The sequence below is a fragment of the Pituophis catenifer genome, unplaced genomic scaffold (assembly GCF_029215685.1).
Source record: "Pituophis catenifer annectens isolate HBS135680 unplaced genomic scaffold, rPitCat1.0.hap2 SCAF_17, whole genome shotgun sequence".
NCBI classification, from domain to species: domain Eukaryota; kingdom Metazoa; phylum Chordata; class Lepidosauria; order Squamata; family Colubridae; genus Pituophis; species Pituophis catenifer.
Genome location: NW_027256897.1, coordinates 14256609 through 14278801, shown reverse-complemented (window position 1 = coordinate 14278801; position 22193 = coordinate 14256609). Strand labels below are relative to the sequence as shown.

Here is a 22193-nt window from a genome sequence, read left to right as displayed (position 1 = left end):
ACACAAAATCTCACAAAGCTGTATGTGGAATTTTGTGTGTGTAAAGTGTGAAAGTTGGTTTTTTGGGCTTTTTGTGACTGTGTGAGGTTCCTGCTTGTTGCAGGGGCCATTTTGGGTCTAGCACAGCTGCTTTTACATTGTGGGTGAGCCAGTTGTGTCGTGTTGTGTTGTGTTTTGTAGGTTAAAAAAGGGCAAAGAAGTGACATTGACTTGGCCATGCCCACCCAGTCACCTTACCACCAAGCCCCACCCACTAATTAAGACTCAGAACAGGCAGAAGAAAAACCCTAGAATTTAAATTTGGGAGCACTGGCTGATATATGGATTTCGTTTCTGGGCACTGCAATGAGAAAACCTCTATATCTATATGGCTTCCTTCTGCCATCAAGAGGCTAATCACGCCATGCCACATCTGAGGATATAGAAGGAAGCGTGAATGGGCCAAAAGGAAGGAGGAGAGTGGCAAAGTCATGGCGGGACTGATGAGTTGAGGAGATTCTGAAGAGCAGACAACACATGAAATGGGGTCTCCATGTGATAGAAGAAAGGAGGTGGAATATGGTGAATGGTGTTGGTGTAAAATAGTTTTAGCTCTATTTCCTTTCCTTTCCTTTCCTTTCCTTTCCTTTCCTTTCCTTTCCTTTCCTTTCCTTTCCTTTCCTTTCCTTTCCTTTCCTTTCTTTTCCTTTTCCTTTTCCTTTTTTCTTTGCCTTTAATTTCTTCTGCTCTGGACTTCCCACTCTTTCTTCTGTGCTTTTCATAAAGTTGCTCTCAGCTCTGACTGCTTTAGCTTGGCGCTTCACAGGCATCCTGCCATCAAATGAAGAAGAGGGGGGGGGATGAAAGAGGGAAGGATGAAAGGGCAATAAAGCTTTGTGTGTATGTGATAGGAAATTGGGAGGGGGGAATGACAGGTGATAAGGACAAGAGCAGCTGGCTCCTGTTTATACTAGCATCCTACGGCCAAGCACCCTGAGAAATATGTAGATTACCCCAAACATCTCAAGAATTCACAAAACATCTTGGCGAGCTCCGGTTGGCTAGAAACAGACTAGTCACGGGGAAAGGGATGGGGGCAAACTTACATCTTATTTTTGCATCTATTGAGTACGGCAGATTTCAGAGCCAGCTTGACTTTACTGCAACCAACATCCTTAGTAAAAGAACCTTTTGCTTTAACCCAATGGAGTCGAAGGTGTTTCTTTCCTAAGGGATCGGACTGGGGCAGCTCCGACAGTTGCTTACCCAGAAATAGAGCAGCATGTTGGGCACATTAGCCTATATAGCACTGCAAGAGAAAGATTTTAGCTGATCCGCCTCTGCCCCAGTTTCCCTCTGCCTTTATACAAAGAGAAGAATTCCGCTGCTTTGCCTGACCTCCATCTTTCGGAAAGGGCCAGAGAGCTGCTGCTAGTCCTCAGCCTTGCAAATACAGACACCAAGCAGATGAGAGGCATCAACAGCTCTGCTCAAAGTGCAATGCTACTTTTTAATAGTAACTTTATGAAAAAGTATGATTAAAAACAATTAAAACTAATACAAAGTGAAAAGAAGTTAAAAGAGTGAAGGGTGCAGAAGAGAAAGAAAAAGGGAAAAAAGAGAAAGACAAATAAAAAGCAAAATAGTGTAAAGAAGTAAATATTTCCCACTTTCATCACAATAATTTATTACCTTCCATTAAAATACAACCAACTGTCTCTTCTTCCCACCTCCCACCTCTTATTTATATCTCTTATACTTAAATGACTATCATTAAGTGTTGTACCTTATGATTCTTGACGAATGTATCTTTTCCTTTATGTACTCCGAGAGCGAATACACCAAGACAAATTATAATTCCTTGTGTGTCCAGTCACACTTGGCCAATAAAAAATTCTATTCTATTCTATTCTATTCTATTCTATTCTATTCTATTCTATTCTATTCTATTCTATTCTATTCTATTCTATTCTATTCTATTCTATTCTATTCTCTATAAACAATGAATGTTAATCTATTCATTTCTGCACATTCTAAAATTTTCTTTATAATTTCTCCTTCCAACGGGATTTTATATGCTTTCCAGTTTTGTGCAAATACAATTCTAGCCGCTGTTATTATATGAATAATCAAATATGTATCTTCTTTACTATATTTCTCTGGTACAATTCTCATTAAGAATATCTCTGGTTTTAACTCTATATGTTGCTATATCTATGATGGAATTAATGGAGGGAATTAAAAGACAGAAAAATGGGAAGACACCAGGCCCAGATGGATTACCAGCAGGGGTATATAAAACCCTACAAGATGTACTAAGCAATGTAATGCTGCAAGTATTCAATGAACTATTACTTAAAGCTAAAATTCCAGACTCATGGATGGAGGCATATATAACTTTAATACCAAAAGAAGAGGCAGATCTGCAACACGTAAAGAATTATAGACCAATATCTTTATTAAATATGGATTATAAGATTTTTGCATCAATCATGGCTGAAAGATTAAAAAAATTATTAAATGAGTTTATACATTTGGATCAAAATGGCTTCTTACCAAAAAGACAAATTAGAGACAGTATGCAAACTATATTAAACACATTAGAATATTATGAACTACACTCAGAGAAACAGCTTTGTTATTTTTAGATGCACAAAAGGCATTTGACAACGTGAATTGGCAATTTATGATAAATTAGTTGAAAAGAAGTAAAAGAAACAATGATAGCATGGGCAAAGAATTTTGGATACACCATAGAATTGGATAAATGGCAACAATTTTGGGAAAGAAATTATAAATTAACAATGGCAACAGCTTATAAAGAAAACCTGTATAAGATGGTTTATAGATGGCATATGCCACCAGAAAGATTAGCTAAGATGTTTAAAGATAAATCAGCTAAGTGTTGGAAATGTCACCAGTTGCCGGGATCATGCTATCATATGTGGTGGTTGTGTAAAGAAGCAAAACAATATTGGGTGAAAATACAAACACGGTTAGAAGGAATGTTGCAGCAACATATAGAGTTAAAACCAGAGATATTCTTATTGGGAATTTTACCAGAGAATTATAGTAAAGAAGATACATATTTGATTATTCATATAATAACAGCGGCTAGAATTGTATTTGTGAATGCAACTGCTTGACGGCTCCTGGATTGGAGCTGGAAGGCAAAAGGGAAGCAGTATGCTCCCTCCCATATTGGGGTAGACCAGGTGCTTCGATAGAAAAACACTTTATATATATAATATATATATATATATATATATATATATATATATATATATATATATATATATATATATATATATATATATATATATATATATTCATATATATTCATTCCTTTTACTTCTAGCAATATCTTCAGTCCCTTAAAATTATTTATCAAATTTATATAATGCCTCAGAAATAATTTCTTTCCATTTTTTTTCTTTGTCTCTTCTTATAAAATTCTAAATTCTAAAATAATTTAATAAATTCATTGGTTAGGCAGCCATGAGATAAACGAAAAATAGAGAGGACTTGCTGCTTTCAAAGTCACCTTATAGGGGAGATGGGAGGCATATAAATGTATTAATTATTATTATTATTGCCTCGGCAGTTTAACAGGTTGACTCAGCCTTCCATCCTTTCGAGGTAGATAAAATGAGGACCCGGATTGTGGGGGCAATAAGCTGACTTTGTATAAAAAAAGAACACCGCTTAGGGGGTTCCAAAAGCCCTACTAAGCAGGTATATACAAAAGTATGAAGGCTATTGCTTAACGCATTGTAAGCCGCCCTGAGTCTCCGGAGAAGGGCAGCATTTAAATCGAACCAATCAATCAATCAATCAATCAATCAATCAATCAATCAATAGAAAGAAGAAAATATAAGAAATGAAGAAAAGTGCTCTCGATTACCTCAACTTTTTGCCGTACGTCCTCTCGGTTGGCCATGAGATGATTCAGGGTAGTCTGTGCGTGCTCCATCCGGCTGCAGTACTCACCGTAGATCAAAAGCCTGTGAAGAAGCAGAGCGACAATGGCTGTGCCTCCTCTCCCCACTAGAAGGGAATACTAGAAACACCTGGGGCTCAGCCTTCCCAGCTCCCCTCAAAGAAAGCTTACCTTTCTTTGAATTCAAGAAAAACTTTGGCCAAGGTGCTTCCACCAGCCATCATGGAGACATCGATGGATCTGAGAAAGTTGAAGTGCACTTTAATAAGGTCCTGAAACAAAGAAAATATATTGGGAAGTTGGGAATGTATTTTAAATCTGATCCCTCGCATACTTAAAAAAGAAAGAATGGTTTGTCATTACTGACCAGGATTCAAAAAACTGCATGTGGCTGGTTCTCAGGGCTTGCTGTAAACCAGAAGCTGCTGGCCTGCAGAGCCCAGATAATAAAGCCAAGCAGAACCACAGGAACGTTACCTCCAAGTTGATGAATATGGCCCCCATGTCTTGTGGAGTCAAGATCAGCCTTAATGGGTTCATGTAGTTCTGCAAAAGCAAAATGATAAGGTGGCTGCAGCTTTTTGCTTACAACGCTCCTTTCTACCTGCAAAAATCTGACCTTTGTAAGGCGATTCCACTCCAGGGCTCAGTTTAACAAAGTTGGAAGAGACTTTGTAGGTCATCTAGTCTAACCCCCCTCCCAAGCAGGAGCCCCTACACCATTTCTGACAGATGGCAGTCCAGTCTCTTCTTGAAAGCTTGTGGCCTTACTAAGGCTTTATAAAGTGGTAGTACCTCCCTTGATCTTGATTGTATCCTTCTGTTAATGCAGTTTAGGATCGTGTGGGCTTTTTTGGCCACACACTGTTGGCTCCTATTTAGCTGGTTGTCCACTAAGACTCCAAGATCCCTCTCAGAGTTACTGCTAGTAAACCTGGTTTCACCAGGTCTATAGGGGTACTTTTGGCTTTTCTTGCCTACGTGTAAGACTTTACACTTAGGGAAGAAAAACCTGGGAGCAAGCTGGAGTCTTCCCTCCTGAAAAAGAGGAGCCCATGCTGGCTGACCTTTCTGAGGAGCCCCTCACTCACCTTCTCGATCTCCTCCAGCGTCTTGTAGTACTTGCCTTCTGTTTCTTGGATTTCTAACAAGCAGCAGTTCCTCTTGTCATCTTCTGTCATGCCCATTTTCTATAGGAAGCAGCACAAAAAATTGGTGCCCCAAAGCCCAGGGCAGAATGGGCCAGCATTCAGGTCAAGGATGCCTAACTCTGAGCTGCCTCTGGGATGGTGGGCAGGGACTGTTCCCACTCCACCCACAGATGTGGCCCTAGGATGGAGAGGAAGGACCTCCCCATGGGCTTCCACTGGTCCCCATCTCCATCACTGAAACACTCATGGGGGGCAGGTCGTGATGCTGGATATCGAGTTGAAGGATCTTCCTGAACCTTGGGCTGCATCTTCTAAACAGCAAGACACAGCAAGGCAGGGAAGATCTGGACAGATGGATCTCCAGAAAGCTCACAGAGCTCCATTAGAAGAGCAGGGGGCAGAGAGGGGCTACTGCCAAATTACTTTCTACTGAAAGATGGAGGAATACCCCAAGAGGGAAAGAGTGAGGGTTGGACAACATGAGGCCAGGCCAGCTGTCCAAAGGTGGGGAGGGGCCTTGGCAAACAGGTGGGTTTATAGCAATAGCACTTAGACTTATATACTGCTTTACAGCCCTCTCTAAGCGGTTTAGAGTCAGCAAACTGCCCCCAACAAACTGGGTCCTCATTTTACCCACCTCGGAAGGATGGAAGGCTGAATCAACCTTGGGCCTGGTGAGATTTGAACTGCCAAATTGCAGGCAGCCAGCAGTCAGCAGAAGGAGCCTGCAGTACTGCACTCTAACCACTACGCCACTGTGGCTCATGGCTTATCAATGAACAAAGCAAGGGTCCAAAATATTCAGCGGAGGCCAATTCTCCTGCTGCTTGCCTTCTCTCTCTGTAGCATATAACTTTGATATTGTGTGAAGTGGGGGGAGAACGGACAGAAGAGGGGCCCATGCAAAAGGCTGAGTCCAATTTGGCACATCAGGAATGGTTCTCATGGCAATTACAAACACCATCCGGGAGGCAACTAGAGAAGGATTTCAAACAATCCTTCCAAGAGGATGAAATAGATCAGGAGACACCCTGGCACCTCCCAGCACCCTTAATTCTTGAGGCAGGAGCTCGTTGGGCATTTGGGACTGTATTCATGTTGGGCACAGTGCCACTAAGTAGCAATTTTTCTAGCATCCAAAGACCCGGGAAGGGGAGAGGGACCCCTCCTCATTTACAGTGAGAAACTTACCTGCATATACCTGATCTGAAGCATGCATAGATAACAAGCAAAGTGAAGCATGGTTACGTTTGACATCATAACTGCCCACATAACTTCCCTTTTTCCCAATATTGAAGGAAGTGTAAGAGGTCTTTGTGAAATGCAAAGTAAATCTTGCTAAGTAAGCCTCGTTCCCTGCACATCTCCAAGGAACTGGGGGGCACCTCAGACACCCCCTTACGCAAAGGAGCTCTTGGGCAAACCTTTAGAAGGTGCTACTCCACCACTGCCGGCTAGAAGTATCTTGGGGGATTCTGCCCCTCAGAGAAGCCCCTGCAACCCTCCTTTGAAGATAAGTGAGCAATGTCCCAAGGGTGCTTTTTCCAAGAGGCAACTGGACTTTCTGGTTTTTCTTTGAAGATGTTTCATTTCTCATCCAAGAAGCTTCTTCAGCTCTGAGTGGATGGGAAGAGGAGAGGAATGTTGGTTTGAAAGAGGCATCAAAGAGGCCGTGTATGTCAAAATTGAGCAGCCCTCTCTCAACAGAGGGGGAGGGATACGACATCATCTATATCCAGCCTACAACACAGTCCTTTTAATAGTTCCAAGAAGGCTCCACACCCATTTGCACCACTCAGGTGACCCTGAGGACACAGATAAACCTCCAAGTAGCCTCTGAAAGGATGCAAAGGATGCAATCTGTCTGCAAGGAGTATAAATCCTTCCATTCCCCACCATCCAGTCAGAGCGGAAGAAGCTTCTTGGATGAGATGTGAAAAGTCTTCCAAGAAAAACCAGAGAAAATCTCCAGCTGCTCAGAAAGAGGAGCAATCTACCCAGGAGCTGACAGGGAGAACCGTCTGAGTTCATCTGATATGGAGGGTCTGTTTCTCCCCCATTTCCAGGTACAAATTCCCTACAGTGGCCCAAAGGAGGGAGGGCTCAGTTTGTGGCCGATGGGCAGCTTTGGCTTTGCAATGCTCCTTCTCCAAGCCCTTTCCTGCTGATTCTCACGCTTATTCCAGAGACATGAAGACAAGAAACTTCATTCCTGCCCCCAGTTTTAGATAGTTTTGCAACAAGAGCTTTGGATCTCTTTAATTCTTGGCAAATCTGAAGTTCCAAGTACATAAAACAAAATGAATCTTACTCCAAATAATTTGGTTAGCGGAGCCATACCCTGGAGGCAAAGTGACAATGCATCAAAGGAGCATCCTGTGATCCAGTTCCTATTTGATGCCTTTTCTACAAATTCAGCTTCTTGCAACATTTTTTTTCTCTCTGCCACAGTAATTCCACCTCCTTGGAGGCGCTGTCAGCAATAAGGATTGTTCAAAAGTTGGGGAGAGGACACTGAACAGGAACTCTTGATAACCAATGGAGCTCTTTGATGGGGAATCAAGATTAAAGTAATGTTTAAAAAGAATGATGTTTGAGGGTATAGAAATGGAATTTATTCATGATTTTTACTGTTTGTAAGATTGCTAAAGTATCGGATTATACATCAAGAAAAAAAAATTTTTATAAGTAGGAAGAATGAATTTAATTTAATTGGTTTTGAGAATTTATAAAAGGGAAGTTGATGAATTGGAGCAAGAGAGTTAAAGAACATGTGAGAGTTTTGAACTTTATAATTTGTTAGTTTATTTTAGCATATGTTTGTTAGATGCTATACCCTGTTTTTGCTCTGGGAAGTCACGGGGGGTGGGGAGGGTGGGATAAGGGATGGGGGGGGGGGGAAAGTGGTGAATAGAGAAATGTTTTAGCAGAAGAAAGTATATTCTATGAGTAGAATACAGGAATTGCTCAGACACTAAAGGAGGAAAATATTTCACAGCAAAGAAGTTAGAAAGGAGAGAGGAGGAGGGGGTAGGAAGAGGGGAAAAAAAAAGATTAAAGAAGGCCCAAGGATCACCTCCCCTCCACCAGCCTGCTCCCAACTTCTAAGGGGGAGAGGGGGTTCCAAAAGGGAGGGGGGATGAAGGAGCCCGATTCTTTCCTCCCCCCTTCAGCCAGTCCCAGGTTCCTCACCATGGGCTGCTGCACCTCCACTTTGATGATGTCTTCGTAGATGTCGTCTCCTTCATCTTCACATGGGACGCAATCATAAATGTCCTCCCCCAAATCATGCTCACTAGAATACAAGGCAGAGGCTTGTGTCAGGGTGAGGGGGGGAGGGCAAAGCCTCTTAGCTCCTGGGTTCCAGCTGTGGTAGGAGGTGTGTGTGTGTGTGTGTGTGTGTGTGTGATCAGGGGTCTCAGAAAGGAGCCGCTCCAGTCAGGCCTCCAGGCTGGAGAATGGACTCTTTCTGCCTCTGGCTTTGGCCAAGGAGAGAGGCAGCCACTCAGGTGGGCAAACTCCCTGCTTGACAGGAAAAGGCTTGTTGCTCTTGGGGTCTGCTTTCCGTTTTCTGCAATCCCGAGATTTCAATGCAAACCTGGGGCCCAAAGGGCAGGCACCATCTTATTCCCCTGTGGGGTTAATATGTAGAATGCTGGAGTTTCTTATGGTGGGAAAGACGTAATTTAAGAATTAATCTGCCTGCTTTTACCACTGATGATGCCTTGACTAGTTTCTGATTTATCTTTTACTCAACCTTGCTTTATAATTATAGTCATCTGGTATTGTGTTTATCTGTTTTTCTATGATTAGTCATTAATTTTCCATTAATATTTAATAGATAGCAAAGTGATTTTCCTTTCTTGGCGCTGTCCTGATTTATGGACCATTCTTTCATGAAAGCAGCAACAATAAAGAAAGAGAACAAGCAGCCTTTAAATGTGTAGCCATAATAACAAAATATTAACCAGGATGCAAAACTCAAACATCTATTTTGGCCAGAAAATGGGTGTGGCAAAGTCCAGTGGCTGTCTGACAAAGGGGATAGTCACTCCAAAGTAATCAGCACTAATCTTTTAAAGGAGAGTTGACCCCACTACTTAATACTGATGCAAAATAAATCTCCTTGAAGTATAGTAGTAGTGGAATCTAAATATTAAATAAAGTCATCATTGTCTTTTAATGACCCCATAATCCCTTGCGGGGTGGAGTCGGGGCAACTGAAGGGAGCTGAGTGTTTACTGGCCAGATGCCCTTCCTGTCGCCAATGTGGAGTTATATTCAGCAGATATAATCTCAATGTGCCCAGAGAGAGAAATATCTGCCTCTACCTAGGATTGAACTCACAGCCTCCTGAATGTGAGGTGAGAGCTCCACCTCTAGGTTACCGCACCACTCAAGTCTAAATATTAAATAAAATCTCTGTGATAAAATCTTTTACATTATATAATGTACCCTTTATAATACTGACTGTTAAACTGTCTTCCAGATGGACCTCACAGAACAATCACTAAAAACAAAGGAGCCCCTTGAGGTTCACATTTGCCAGTGCAGCAGCCAGGAAAGGGGGCTGGGGACATTCCTGCTCTCTTGAGAAGAGGGGCAACCCCAGCTGCTGACCAAGCAAGGGCCCCCAAGGCTGCTGGCTTCCATTGCCAGGGCTGGGCACTCAGTCCCACTTGCCAAGCAGCTCTTCCAGCCATGTGCTGAGAGCCAAGCTGACCTGGGCAGGGAAAGAACCATGGCAAGGTCTCTGCCCCGCTCTGTGCTTTCCGGGACTGCCATGTGACCCTGGGGACCCACGCCAAAGGACCTCTGTGTGATAGCACCAGAGAGAGACCTCCCAAGAGAGGGGCTGATCTCAGTGAGAGCATGCAAACACTTTGCAGAAGGATGCCTGTCCCGAACTCCTAACCCGGCCGGGGACATGACTGGTGCAGCAGCCAGCTTGGCTTGAGGGCCTTCAGGTCACCCTTGCAAGGAGACTTACTCCGCCAGTTCTTCCAAACTGCGGTAAACATCATCCTCATTTTCGGTAGTCTCCTCTGAAGGGAAGGGCCTGGAAGAAAGAGGACAAGTGAGTCAGTCGCATCAGTACGGGGGTGGGTGGCTTCATTTGGCTTCAAAAGGGCCCCCGGCCTTTTTTGGTTTTCACTCTTGGTGCACTGTCCCCTTTCTGCTGTGGGATGGGCAGTTATAGGTACAGTTCAGCCAACCAACCAACCATTCCTTTGAATGCTTTGAACCTTATCTAATTTGACTCTAAGATTCCTTTGCATAGGCTGAGCAACAAACCAGTAATTTTGAACCCTGGGTCTGTGGCCGACAACTCACATGCTAAGGTTAGAAATGGATCTTGGGCTGATCTATGAAAGTTAACATATTGTCTGTAGGGAACATAACTTTATGTAAATGAAGACTCCAGGCCAAGAGTATCTAAAAAGGTTACATCATGGCAATTGGACCAACGTTTATTCAAGTTTGTTTCATTTGGCCTGGATGATTGAGTCTTGCTTTTACATGTTGCTTTTCATTTTGGGGAGAAGCTCCCTGCAGTCCGTATGGCAAGTTGTTCACACCAATGACTCTCTGCCTACCCAAAATTTGACTGAAGAAGTTACTTGGATGAGTAACGAAATGTCTCAGTTTTAATAAACTTTGGTCCATGATTTAACCTTTTTAGAAACATAACCTTATATTTTTTCCACCTCTATTGCAAGAGCAGACTTGACTCATAGAGTTGGAAGGGCCCCCCAGTCCACCTGGGCAGGAATCCTCAGGCCGCCCCCACCAACGAGGGAGCCCCACCACCCCAGGAGCCAGCTGGGGCCCTTGCACAGGAGCCTCTACCTCCTCAGGTTGGGCTCTCCCCGGGTAAGACATCCACCTGACAGGTTCTTGTTCTCCTCTCAGGCGCTACAGAGAATGACCCACCCCTTCTTCAAGGACCAGAAGACACAAACACACCTGGCTTCAGCCTTTCCGCCTTTGGGTTCCAACCCCCTCCCCCTCCCCCCTCATTTTTCAGTTCCTTTCACGCTCCCTTACGATAAACGCCTCCTCAAAGGCAGCCAACCAAGTCCCTTTCCAGGAAGTCCCTCTGCTGCTTCCCCATTGCAGATGCCTGGCTGCTTGGAGGCATTTCTTTTTCTTTCTCACCTTTTCCCCATTAACGTGTTTGCATTTCTGCAGCCCCCTGAGATTTCGCTAAGCAAGTCTTCCTCCTGATTCTCAGGGGCCTCGTTCAGACGTTGGCCCTGCCTACGCTCACAATTCACGGCTAGGGTAGAAGAGAATCTATGCCAAGGCTTGCAAAGTTGCACCCTCAGGACTATCAGCTGCCAAAAACAGCAGACAAGCCCTTAGAAGGGAGCAGGAACCTCTGAGTGCTCTGGGCTGCCTCGTGAACATCTGGGCACATCTGGGCATTTGCAGACCAGATATCCCAAACAGAGCATGACAGAGGAACCACGCGAATAGATGGGAGTTGTGGCCTTGGCCTCCCTGCTCCTAAGTCCAGCAGCTTCACCACTCATGATTTTCATGCTTGGATAATTCAATTGCAATCCTCAAATAAGCCTCCATTTAAAGCAAAGCATTAATTTATTTGTTGCAAAAAAGTAGCTTTTCATTAAAAAGGAATCTCAAAGTGGAATAAGAGGGCAACGTTCTTACCTGATGCCCTTGTTCTGAGCAATGCTGTGGTGAGAAAGTCTGGAAACGGCTGAGATGACCTGATTGAAAAAAGAGAAAATAGAGAAAGTTCAAGGTCAGAATCTACAACTTGCTCTTTATCAAAAGACACCTGAGGTGAGGCCTGAGACACTTCGTTTCACCTGCAAAGGACATGACCACCGGATGGCCTCCTGGCCTGAGGCTGAGGCGGCCTTCACGCCCTGAGCTCCATGACTGAGATACTGGCAGCCTCCAGCCCCAGTTAACATGCAGCAGATGTCTGGCTGAAAAGTGGCATTGAACTTGGACTACAATCCCCATCATTAGCATCACTCAGAGAACCATGGCTTGCCTCACCACAGAAATTGGTTGGTCTTTTAATGACCCCGTAATCCCTTGCATTGGGGTGGCATTGAGGCAACTGAATGGAGCTGAGTGTTTACTGGCCCTTCCTGTCACCAATGCAGAGTTCGCAGCTGATATTTACCCATTGTGCCCAGAGAGAGAAATATCTGCCGCTACCTAAGATCGAACTCACAGCCTCCCGATTGTGACATGAGAGCACCACCGCTATGGCACTGCACAGAAGTTGGTTGGTAATGCCCCCAAACTCTCCCTAGCTACAGTCTGCAGGGCAATGGACCACAGGCCAACATTTGTGAGCACCTGGCCATTCAGCCCAAGAAGGGACCTCTGTAGAAACTCTGAAAACACAAGATGGAACTGGACATGGATGGCCTAGAGCTGCGTTTCTCAACCTTGGAGATCGGACACCAATTCCCATAATTCCCTGGAATGCTGGCTGGGGGACTCTGGGAGCTGAAGTCCATCTGAGACACATTCCTTAACCTTTAGCCAGGATTTGTCATCATGGCCTTCTATTCACATCTGGAAGGTACCACCAGAGTCTTATAAATCTTCCTCCTGCTTTTTCTCCATTTCCCAAAGAGGGGGGGGGTGGCCCTCCAAACTCCCTTCCAGAGACGGAAAAATGCCAGCAGAGAAGCCCACCTGGTTGGGCAGGTCTCCCTCCAAGAAGGTTGAAGAAGAGAGGAGGAGCAAGGGGGGGCTGCTCCCCCTTCTCCTCCCCTCCCCCTGGCTGGGTTGTGTGTCCTACAGCTCTGGGCTCAGATGACCCTGATCCTGGGCAGTGGGGGGACGGGACCCCTTGTTTCTTTTAAGGAAATCCAACTGCCCCGACTTCAAGGAATGGCACAACTCTCACCCACTCCAGCCCCCCTCCCCAGGTGAAAGGGGGAGTTGCTGGGAGAGGTTCAACCAGAGGGATGGAAGAGATGGGCAGAAGGAATAACTGTAGACATTGAAGCCCAGAATAATGGGGGAGGGGGAGAGCAGGCATACTGTTAAAGCATTGGAGGGGAGAATCTAGTTTCCTTCTCAAAAGAGTTTCCATTCATCAGACAGAAGGGAGGGAGGGAGGGAGGGAGGGAGGGTAGGATTTCAAAGCTAGGTGGCCTCCACGGGATCCATGAGGAAATGCTTTCCTCTTCCCCACATGCAGGGAGAGAATTAATATTCAGAGGCTGATCCACACTTGGCACCTGGCCACCGAAGCCACTTCCTGCCTAGCAGCTTCTCAGGGCAGCTGGAGGCCTGGGCACGCATGGCTGGCCAAGCTCAGCGCACAGCAGCTGCCACCAGAGTTAATAGAGCCAGAAAAACGTGTGAGGACATCAAGTACGCATGAAATAGTCCAAGGCTGTGGCTTGGCCTAAGGGGGACCCGGTGGAGCCCCATTCAGAGCCAAAGAGCAGCCCCTGTTGGGGGTCACCATCCCTGAGCCATCCAGCCAGCCTATCAAGGAAATCGCTTCATACCCAGAGTGAACACGGTGGCATTTTTGCTCTCATCCTTTTACCTAACAACTTCCAGAAAGAAAATGAGGGCTGCTCTTGGGCCATGAGACCGTTAAGTGGCCAGTGAACAGGGCTACCTGCAGAAGAGGTGTCCCGCTTCTCCTGGGTTCCACTGGGCCTCCTGTCTGCCGGCATTTGCTGGCCAAGCCATTAAGCGTGTTGCCCATCCCGGTCGCTCTAACTCTCCCCCCAAGTTCTTCCTCTAGTTGCTTCTCCAGCAGGATCCCTACATTCAGAATCCCCCCCTCTGGGGTTTGGGAGCAGCAGGTCAGAGGAGATCCAGGAAGGAAGGGAGGAAGGAAGGTTAAAGGAGGGAGGGAAGGAGGGAGGCAAGGAGGAAGGATAAAGGAAGGAGGGAAGGGAGGGAGGGAGGGAGGCAGGCAGGCAGGCATGATAAAGAAAGGAGGGAAGGAGGGAAGAAGGAAGGAAGGATTCTATACACCCTTCAATATTGGAAGGGCCCCCTTGAGAGCAAAGGATGCATCCGTGGCCTCCAGAAACAGGTGCAAGAGGAGTCGGGATTGCGCAGCCACCCCTCAGGATAGCCTCATTGGCTGTCTTGAGAATCCATCCCTGGGGAGGAAAACTGCTAGGGATCTTGCTGCCCTCCCCTTTGGTTTCTTGGGAGTCTAACTGTGGGGCAGCTGCAGGAACCTCCCCCACCAGGCTCTTCCTATTTCACTTTCATCTCCAAACAGATTTCTCAAGGGTGGGGGGTGGCCGATTTCTCTGATGGGAATCATTCTTAAACATACAATACAGATTTTTGGGTCAGACAGGCATCCCTGGAATATTATTGATGCATTAATAAAATGGCTGCCATGATGCAAGCATAACAAAACACCCATTTTCCAGAAGACAAACTGCCGTCCCTCAAGCAGCCTTTCTGTAGCCCCCACCCACCCACGCCCGGTCAAAAGTATGGTACTAGAAGCTGTAGCTGTGATTCCAGTATGCTGGCCCCATATTGTCCACTCCTGCTCCAAATATTTAACACTGATTATAAAAAACTGAATTTTGTTTCCTATCCTGAAAGGTTTGTAGCAGCAGATACATGGGAGGGATGATATTTTAATTGTTTATTTGAATTTATTTGAATTCATACGATGAACATTTGCAGGAACTGGGCCTGGCTAGTCTAGTGAAGAGAAGGACCAGGGGAGACATGATAGCAATGTTCCAATAATTGAGGCTGCCACAGAGAGGAGGGGATCATGCTATTCTCCAAAGCAACTGAAGGCCAGATAAGAAATAATGGATGGAAACTGATCAAGATTCAAACTGGAAATAAGGAGAAATTTTTTGACGGTGAGAGCAATCAACCCATGGAACAGAAGTTGCCTTCAGAAGTTGTGGGAGCTTCATCATTGGAAACTTTCAAGAAGAGATTGGATTGCCATCTGTCAGAAATGGTGTAGGGCTGTGATGGCGAACCTATGGCACGCATGTCACAGGTGGCACGCGTAGCCATATTGGTGGGCACACGAGTGTTACCCTAGCTCAGCTCCGGTGCGCACATCTGATTTTCGGGCCTTCCAGGCCCACTGGAAGTCGGCAAACGGGCTGTTTCCAGCCTCTGGAGGGCCTCCAGGGGGTGGGGGTGGGCAAAGCTCTAGAAAGCCTCTGGAGCCCGGGGAGGGTGAAAAACTGGTCTACCAGGCTCACCATGCCATCGCATGCCAAAAGCGGGAGGGGCGTGCGGGCATGCGTGGGAGGGGCACATTGAATTATGGGTATGGGCACACATGCACACTCCCCCCCGTGCTCCCCCTGCTTTTGGCATGCAACAGCAAAAAGGTTAGCCATCACTGGTGTAGGGTCTCCTGCTTGGGCGGGGGGTTGGACTAGATGACCTACGAGGTCCCTTCCAACTCTGTTAATCTGTATCTATTTATTAGCCATTCATCTCTAATAGAGTCTGGACAGTGACATGGGTTTGTATGACTCTGGATCAGGAGTGCAGAAGGTCAGGCAGACCCTGGAAGCCATGAAGAGCTGAAAACCTTTAATCAAAGGGTCTTAGAAGGTCCAAGGGGGCAAAGAATCCCCCAGTCAGTCCTGACACTGCAGGACAGTTTTTAGAGACAGGCAAGACAGATGGAAAAATGGATGTCCTGGGAATAAGGGAAATATATTGGAGAGCACCCAGCAATCTGATACAATCAATGAAAGAATATAGAAATAATAATGATGTATTTGATGAGAGACAATTTAGTCTAATGGTTAAGGCACCAAGTAGAAACCAGGAGACTGTGTCCTGCCTTGGCATGACAGCTGGGTGACTTTGGGTCAGTTGCTCTCTCTCTCAGCCCAGAATGTCAAACTCAGGCGACAAAGAGGTCAATTTCTGACGCAACCAATAAATCAACATTTGGTTGATCTGGGGAAAAGAGCTGAGCCTGAACTTGTGGAAAATCAGTAGGAAGAAAAAAATTATAAGGGAGAATGATATGAATGAAAGCCCGAAAATGGTTAATGAATCACTGATATAAGTTACCAGCAGAAAAAACTCAAACTGAAATCGATGCAAGACAAAGTTTTAGAGCTAGTACAAAAACACTGTCAAATGAAAAACATAAATAAAATAAGCAGAACTTTAAACTGCAGAACAATCAAAGAATGCTGGGAACTCATGGCATCTCTGCAGAATTATTAAAACTAATGGACAAAACTGGGACTGAACAAACATTGTTCAAAATAATCTATAATGCAAGAATTATTCCAAATGTTGGGCTGACATCAATTATTACCACATAGAAGAGACTGGACAGTCACTTGTCTGAGATGGTATAGGTCCTCCTGCTTGAGCAGGGGGCTGGACTAGAAGACCTCCAAGGTCCCTTCCAGCTCTACTCTATTCTATGTCTGAGCCCAGAGCCCACTGGGGGGCCCTGGGCAGCCCCTCCTTCTCAAGCCCAGGAAGAAGCAGGCAGAGCTTCTGAAATACCTTGCCCAGAAAGCTGCAGAGGGTGGGGGGTTATTCCTCTGCTGTTCTGGGCCTCCCACAGAACCGGAAGAAACGGGCACTTCCTTCACTTCTAGGCACAGCAACAAGAAAAGCTACAAAACACTCCCGTGACATAGTATCATTAAATTATAATATTTAATAAATGAATAACAGGACATCCTTTGCACAGTCTAAGCAATCTTCCAGAAGAGCTTTCTACCGATGGAAGCATGTTCGAAAGACAGGCCCTTTGGGCCGCTGCATAATTGATGGAGACATGTCCTTCTAACCTTGCCTATCAATGTCTCGGCAACCAGAAAAGCATCTGTCTTGTCAGGTTGCAAACTACTGGTACGTTTTCGCAAACCCCTAAGTCTCCTCCAACAACAGAGTCAAAACGTGAAACCACCAAAAGAAAACCACACACAACCCCAAGGTTGGCTTTTGAGCACCTCTTCTGAAAAGGATGCACTAATGTAGTTGTTCTAAGAGGACTTCCAAAGAGAAGAAGTTCTGGCTCCTTCCTTTGCTGCCCCTCTTCTTCTTCCTGCTCGGGGCAATCCCAGGGGTCCCCACCAGCTACAGATGTTCTGCAGAGTCTTGGGGGGGGTGTGGGCTGGTGGTGATGTTGCATAGTTCATTATCAGACTGATCAAGATTTGAATTCATGGTAAACTCGAAATCATGATAAAGAGGCCATCTATATCAACATTGAACAGCCCTCTCTCAACAGAGGGGGAGGGATACGACGTCATCGATCGCCAGTCTACAACACAGCCGTTTCAGCAGTTCCAAGAAGGCTCCACACCCATTTGCACCATTCCACTGACCCTGAGGGCACAGATAAGCCTCCACATGGCCTCAATGACTCTCTAAAAGGATGCAAAGGACCAGCTGTCTGCAAGGAGTATAAATCCTTTCATTTCCCACCATCCAGTCAGAGCTGAAGAAGCTTCTTGGATGAGAAGCGAAATGTTTTCAAAGAAAAAAACAGAAAGTCCACCTTTGGGTTCACTAAGGAAGAAAATAAAGAAGAACCCACCAGAACAGATTTTAGTTTTACACTGGTTTGCAGATTGGAAATTTATTAATTCAATTTATTTATTTATTAATTCAATTTGTATGCCACCCCTCTCCGAAGACTCAGGGCGGCTCACAATGCATTTTAAATCATTATAAAAAACATTTAAAAATTAAAAACATTAAAACTCATTCATACCATTCATGGCCGGATCACGCCGGATCTCAAGAGCGAGATCAATGGCCCCAGGCCTGCCAGAAAAGCCAGGTCTCCACTGTTTTTGGGAAGGCCAATAGGGTGGCCAATTTGCTGGAATTCCCGTGTGATCTGTCCCCGTCTACACACACGCACAAACACAGCCAGCCGAGGGTTAAGAAAGTACTTGGCACGCACACAGGTCTTTATCTCAAACTTGGCAACAATATAAGCACCGTCTCACAAGAGCTTTACTGCAACAGATAACATAAAATTACATACGCATTGCAAATAGTCCAGCAAAACAATATCCCTTCGGCAGCTTCAGACGTTGTTCAAGTGACTAGCCAGAGTTAGTTTTTGTTCATCACAGAGTTTTACCAGCCACCACCCTCTCTTATATAGTCTCTGGGGTGTGGTCCAGTGACTCAGTTCTAATCCCTAGCACGCCTCCTTAACTGCTGCAACCGTTTATCACGCCTTCGTTGGCGTGCATCCAGGAACGACGGCTCTCCTTCCTCGCTCTCATCAGAGACATCTGGCTCCTGGCTAATTTCCTCTCCCTCGGCCGGCACCTGAGACAGTGCCAGAGGGGAGGGGCCTGGAGAGGGAGGCCTGGCTGACTCCTCTCCCTCATGTTCAGAGCCTTCTTCTTCTGATAAGATAGGCTCAGAGGGCGGGGCCACAACACTATCCCCCACAGCAGGGCCCTTCCCCCGGGTCTGACGGTCTGGATGGGGTCGGGACGGGAACTGTTCGTGGAAAGCCCGTACCAGGTCAGGGGCCTGAACGGCAGACGTGTCCACCCAGGTGAAATCCTCGGGCCCGTACCCCTTCCAGGCGATGAGGTATTGGAAGCGCCCCTTCAGCCAACGGGAGTCCTGGATGCTGTCCACCTCGTACGTCGAGGCGTCGTCCTCGTCGGCTGCGGCTGGGGGGGCAGGCGTCGGCGGGTGGCGGAGATGGCTCGCGGGGGCCTCAGGGACCAGGAGGGACCGATGAAAAACGGGGTGGAGCCGCATGGAGCGGGATAGAGTCAACTGGTAGGCCACCGGGTTGATGACCGCCTCGATAGGGAAGGGACCGATAAAGTGGTGGGCCAGTTTCCTCACCGGCCGGTCCGTGGGGAGGTGTTTCGTGGACAGCCACACCTGATCTCCGACTTCCAGCGGTGGCGTCGCCCGGCGGGCGCGATTGGCGAATTGTTTATAATCCTCTTTTGCCTGGATTAGCTGCCGCCGCACCAGTTGCTGCACCGCCTGCAGCTCCAAGAGGAAGTCCCGGGTCTTGGGAACAGGGGAATCCAAGATTGTCAACGGGAAAAGCCGTGGATGGTATCCGACGTTGGCATGGAACGGGGTCATCTGGGTGGAGGTGTGTTGGGAGTTATTAAAGGCGAACTCCACCAGGGGAAGGTACTCGGCCCAGTTGTCCTGCTGCTGGTTGACGAAACAGCGGAGGTACTGCTCCAGTATGCCGATAACCTTCTCTGTGCTCCCGTCAGTCTCCGGATGGTGCGACGAGGCACACCTGCACCTCCAGCGCGGCCATCAGGCTTTTCTAGAAGCAGGCCGTGAATTGGGCCCCGCGGTCCGACACCACCCAGTCTGGCAGGCCGTGGAGGCGGAAGATATGTTGCAGGAACAGGCAAGCTGTGGTGCGGGCCGAGGGCAGGCCGCAGCACAGGATAAAATGTGCCATCTTCGTGAGCGCGTCCACCACCACGAGGACAGTCGTGAATGTAGCGGACAGGGGCAGGTCCGTCAGGAAGTCCATGGAGATGGCTCCCCACGGTCTCTCCGGTGTCGGCAGTGGCTGGAGGAGTCCAAGAGGGGGGCTGGATGCGGCTTTGGCCTGTCGGCACATCACACAGGACGTCATGTAGGCGTGCACGTCGTGCCGTACCCGAGGCCACCAAAAAGTCCACGTCACCAAGTTCAAGGTCTTAAAGAAGCCGAAGTGCCCTGCTGCAGGGTTGTCATGGCACTGGTTCATGACGAGGGCTCGGAGCGGACTCGTGGGCACGTACAGCCGACCCCAGTGCCTGAGCAAGCCCTCCTCCACGGTCCATGGGGACGCGGGGCCGACATCCGCTTTCCGCTGCTGCGACCAGTCATCCCGTTGCTGCACTTCCAGCACCTGAGCCCGCAGGTCCACCGGTTCCTGGACCGCGGCCAAGGATTCCGCTGGCAGCACCGCCCGGGGGGGAAAGGAGTCCTTGGGGCAAAAGTATTCCGGCTTACAGGATAGCGCGTCCGCCCTCTGGTTGAGGTTGCTCGGAACGTACGTGACATGGAAGTTGAACCGGGCGAAAAACAACAACCACCGGATCTGCCGCTGGTTCAACTTCCTGGCCGTGGTGAGGTGCTCCAGGTTCCGATGGTCCGTCCGCACCTCCACATGGTGTCGGTCCCCCTCAAGGTGATGTCGCCAAGCCTCGAACGCGGCCTTGATAGCCAGCAACTCCTTTTCCCAGATGGTGTAGTTGCGCTAGGAAGGATTGAGTTTCCGGGAGTAATAAGCGCAGGGAAAAAGAGTGCCGCCATCCACCGGAGCCTGTAGCAGCACCGCCCCAATCGCCACGTTGGACGCGTCCGTCTCGACCACGAACGGACAGTGTGGATTGGGATGCCTCAGGACCGGCTCCGTGATGAAGGCCTGCTTGAGGACCTCGAAGGCCTGCTGCTGCGGGGCCCCCCACTGGAACTGGACCTTCTTCCGAAGAAGCTGGGTCAACGGCAAGGTCAGGGTGGTGAAGCCCGGGATGAAGGTCCGGTAGTAGTTGGCGAACCCCAACAGACGCTGGACGTCCTTCACCCGACGCAGGGGTTCCCAACTGCACAAGGCCTCCACCTTGCGTGGGTCCATCGCGATGCCCTCGGGGGTGATGATGTGCCCGAGGAACTCTATGGAAGTCTGGAAGAAGTAGCATTTCTCCAACTTTGCATAGAGCTGGTGCTCCCGCAGGCGCTGCAGGACCTGGCGGACATTCTGGAGGTGGCTTTCCGGGGTCCGGGAATAGATCAAAATGTCATCCAGGTAGATCACCACGAACTGATCCAGCATGTCCCGGAACACGTCGTTCATTAAGTGCTGGAAGACCGCGGGGGCGTTGGTCAACCCGAACAGCATGACGGTATACTCGAAGTGTCCGTACCGAGTGCCGAACGCCGTCTTCCACTTGTCCCCCTCTCGCACGCACACCAGGTTGTAGGCCCCTCGGAGATCGAGCTTAGTGAAGATCGAGGCCTCCCGCAACCTCTCCATCAGCTCCGGGATCAGTGGCAGGGGGTAGCAATTCCGCACTCTGATGGCATTCAAGCGCCGGTAGTCGCAACACAGGCATAAATCCTCCGTCTTCTTCTTCACGAAGAGGACCGGGGCCGAGAGCGGGGAGGTCGAAGGCCGGATGAACCCACGGGCCAGGTTCTTTTCCAGAAAGTCCCGTAAGGCGGCCAGCTCGGGCTCCGACATGGAGTACAGGCGTCCTGAGGGCAGGGGCGCGTTGGGCATCAGGTCCACCGGGCAGTCGTAGGGTCGGTGCGGGGGCAAGCGGTCCGCCTCCTTCTCGCTGAACACGTCGACGAAGGACATCAGCTCCAGAGGCAAGGAGACGTTCGGGGCGGAGACGTCCTGGCCGGCACAGGTGTGGCGGAGGAGGTCGACACACTGCAGGCTCGGGAACGAGATGGCGTTTCTCGACCATGCCACCTGAGGATCGTGCGCCCGAAGCCAGGCCATCCCCAGGACCAAGGGAAAGTGCAGATCCGCCGTCACGTAAAACTGGATCGCCTCCTCGTGGTTCCCAATGGCGAGGCGCAAGGGCTGGGTAGCGAATTTGATGGGCCCCGCCACGAGTTCCCACCCATCGATAGTCTCGACCCGCAACGGAGGGTCCACTGGAACCAAGGGGACTTTGTAATGGGCCACAAAAGCCTGGTCCATAAAGTTCGTGGTGGTCCCCGAGTCCACCAGCGCGTGCGCCTGGAGCCCCTCCGACCGGTTAGCCAACAACACCCGGATGTTCAAAATCAGGTGCCGAGGGGGCTCACAGTCCACAGCCGCTGACTCCGGCGGGGCATGGTCACGTGCCTGACCCAGGGTTTCCCCTAGGCCAGGCCTGGCCCGTTTCCCGGCTGGTCACGCGGAAACTCCGGAACAGGCTTGAGCGCTCCACTCTGCTTCCTGGGACACGAGGCGGCAAAATGTCCAGCCTCGCTGCAATAGAGGCACAACCCCCCTTGGCGTCTTCGCATCTGCTCCTGGGCCGTCAGTTGAGGTCTGGCTGCTCCGAGCTCCATGGGCTCCTCAGCCGTCGCCACAAAGCACGGTGTGATCCGGGGCGCTGTTGGTGTGAAACGCGGGGGTGCCGACACTGTCGGTGGTTCCGGAAGGGCCCGAGGGGCCG

The 22193-nt window shown here is 48.3% G+C and overlaps 1 protein-coding gene across 3 annotated transcripts in view; it reads right to left on the bottom strand.

The window, feature by feature from the left end:
• Nucleotides 1-22193, bottom strand: part of VAV2 (vav guanine nucleotide exchange factor 2) — a 123442-nt gene that overhangs the window by 28915 nt on the left and 72334 nt on the right. For all 3 annotated transcript variants that reach the window (XR_011601118.1, XM_070955858.1, XM_070955859.1), the window contains exons 3-9: nucleotides 11746-11804; nucleotides 10061-10129; nucleotides 8263-8365; nucleotides 5011-5109; nucleotides 4397-4465; nucleotides 4091-4191; nucleotides 3884-3983 (exon numbers count right to left, since the gene is read on the bottom strand). Coding sequence is in view for 2 of the 3 variants with exons in the window: in XM_070955858.1 (XP_070811959.1) it covers nucleotides 3884-3983; nucleotides 4091-4191; nucleotides 4397-4465; nucleotides 5011-5109; nucleotides 8263-8365; nucleotides 10061-10129; nucleotides 11746-11804 (600 nt within the window). In the remaining variant the exon portion in view is untranslated. The remainder of the gene's footprint in view (nucleotides 1-3883; nucleotides 3984-4090; nucleotides 4192-4396; nucleotides 4466-5010; nucleotides 5110-8262; nucleotides 8366-10060; nucleotides 10130-11745; nucleotides 11805-22193) is intronic.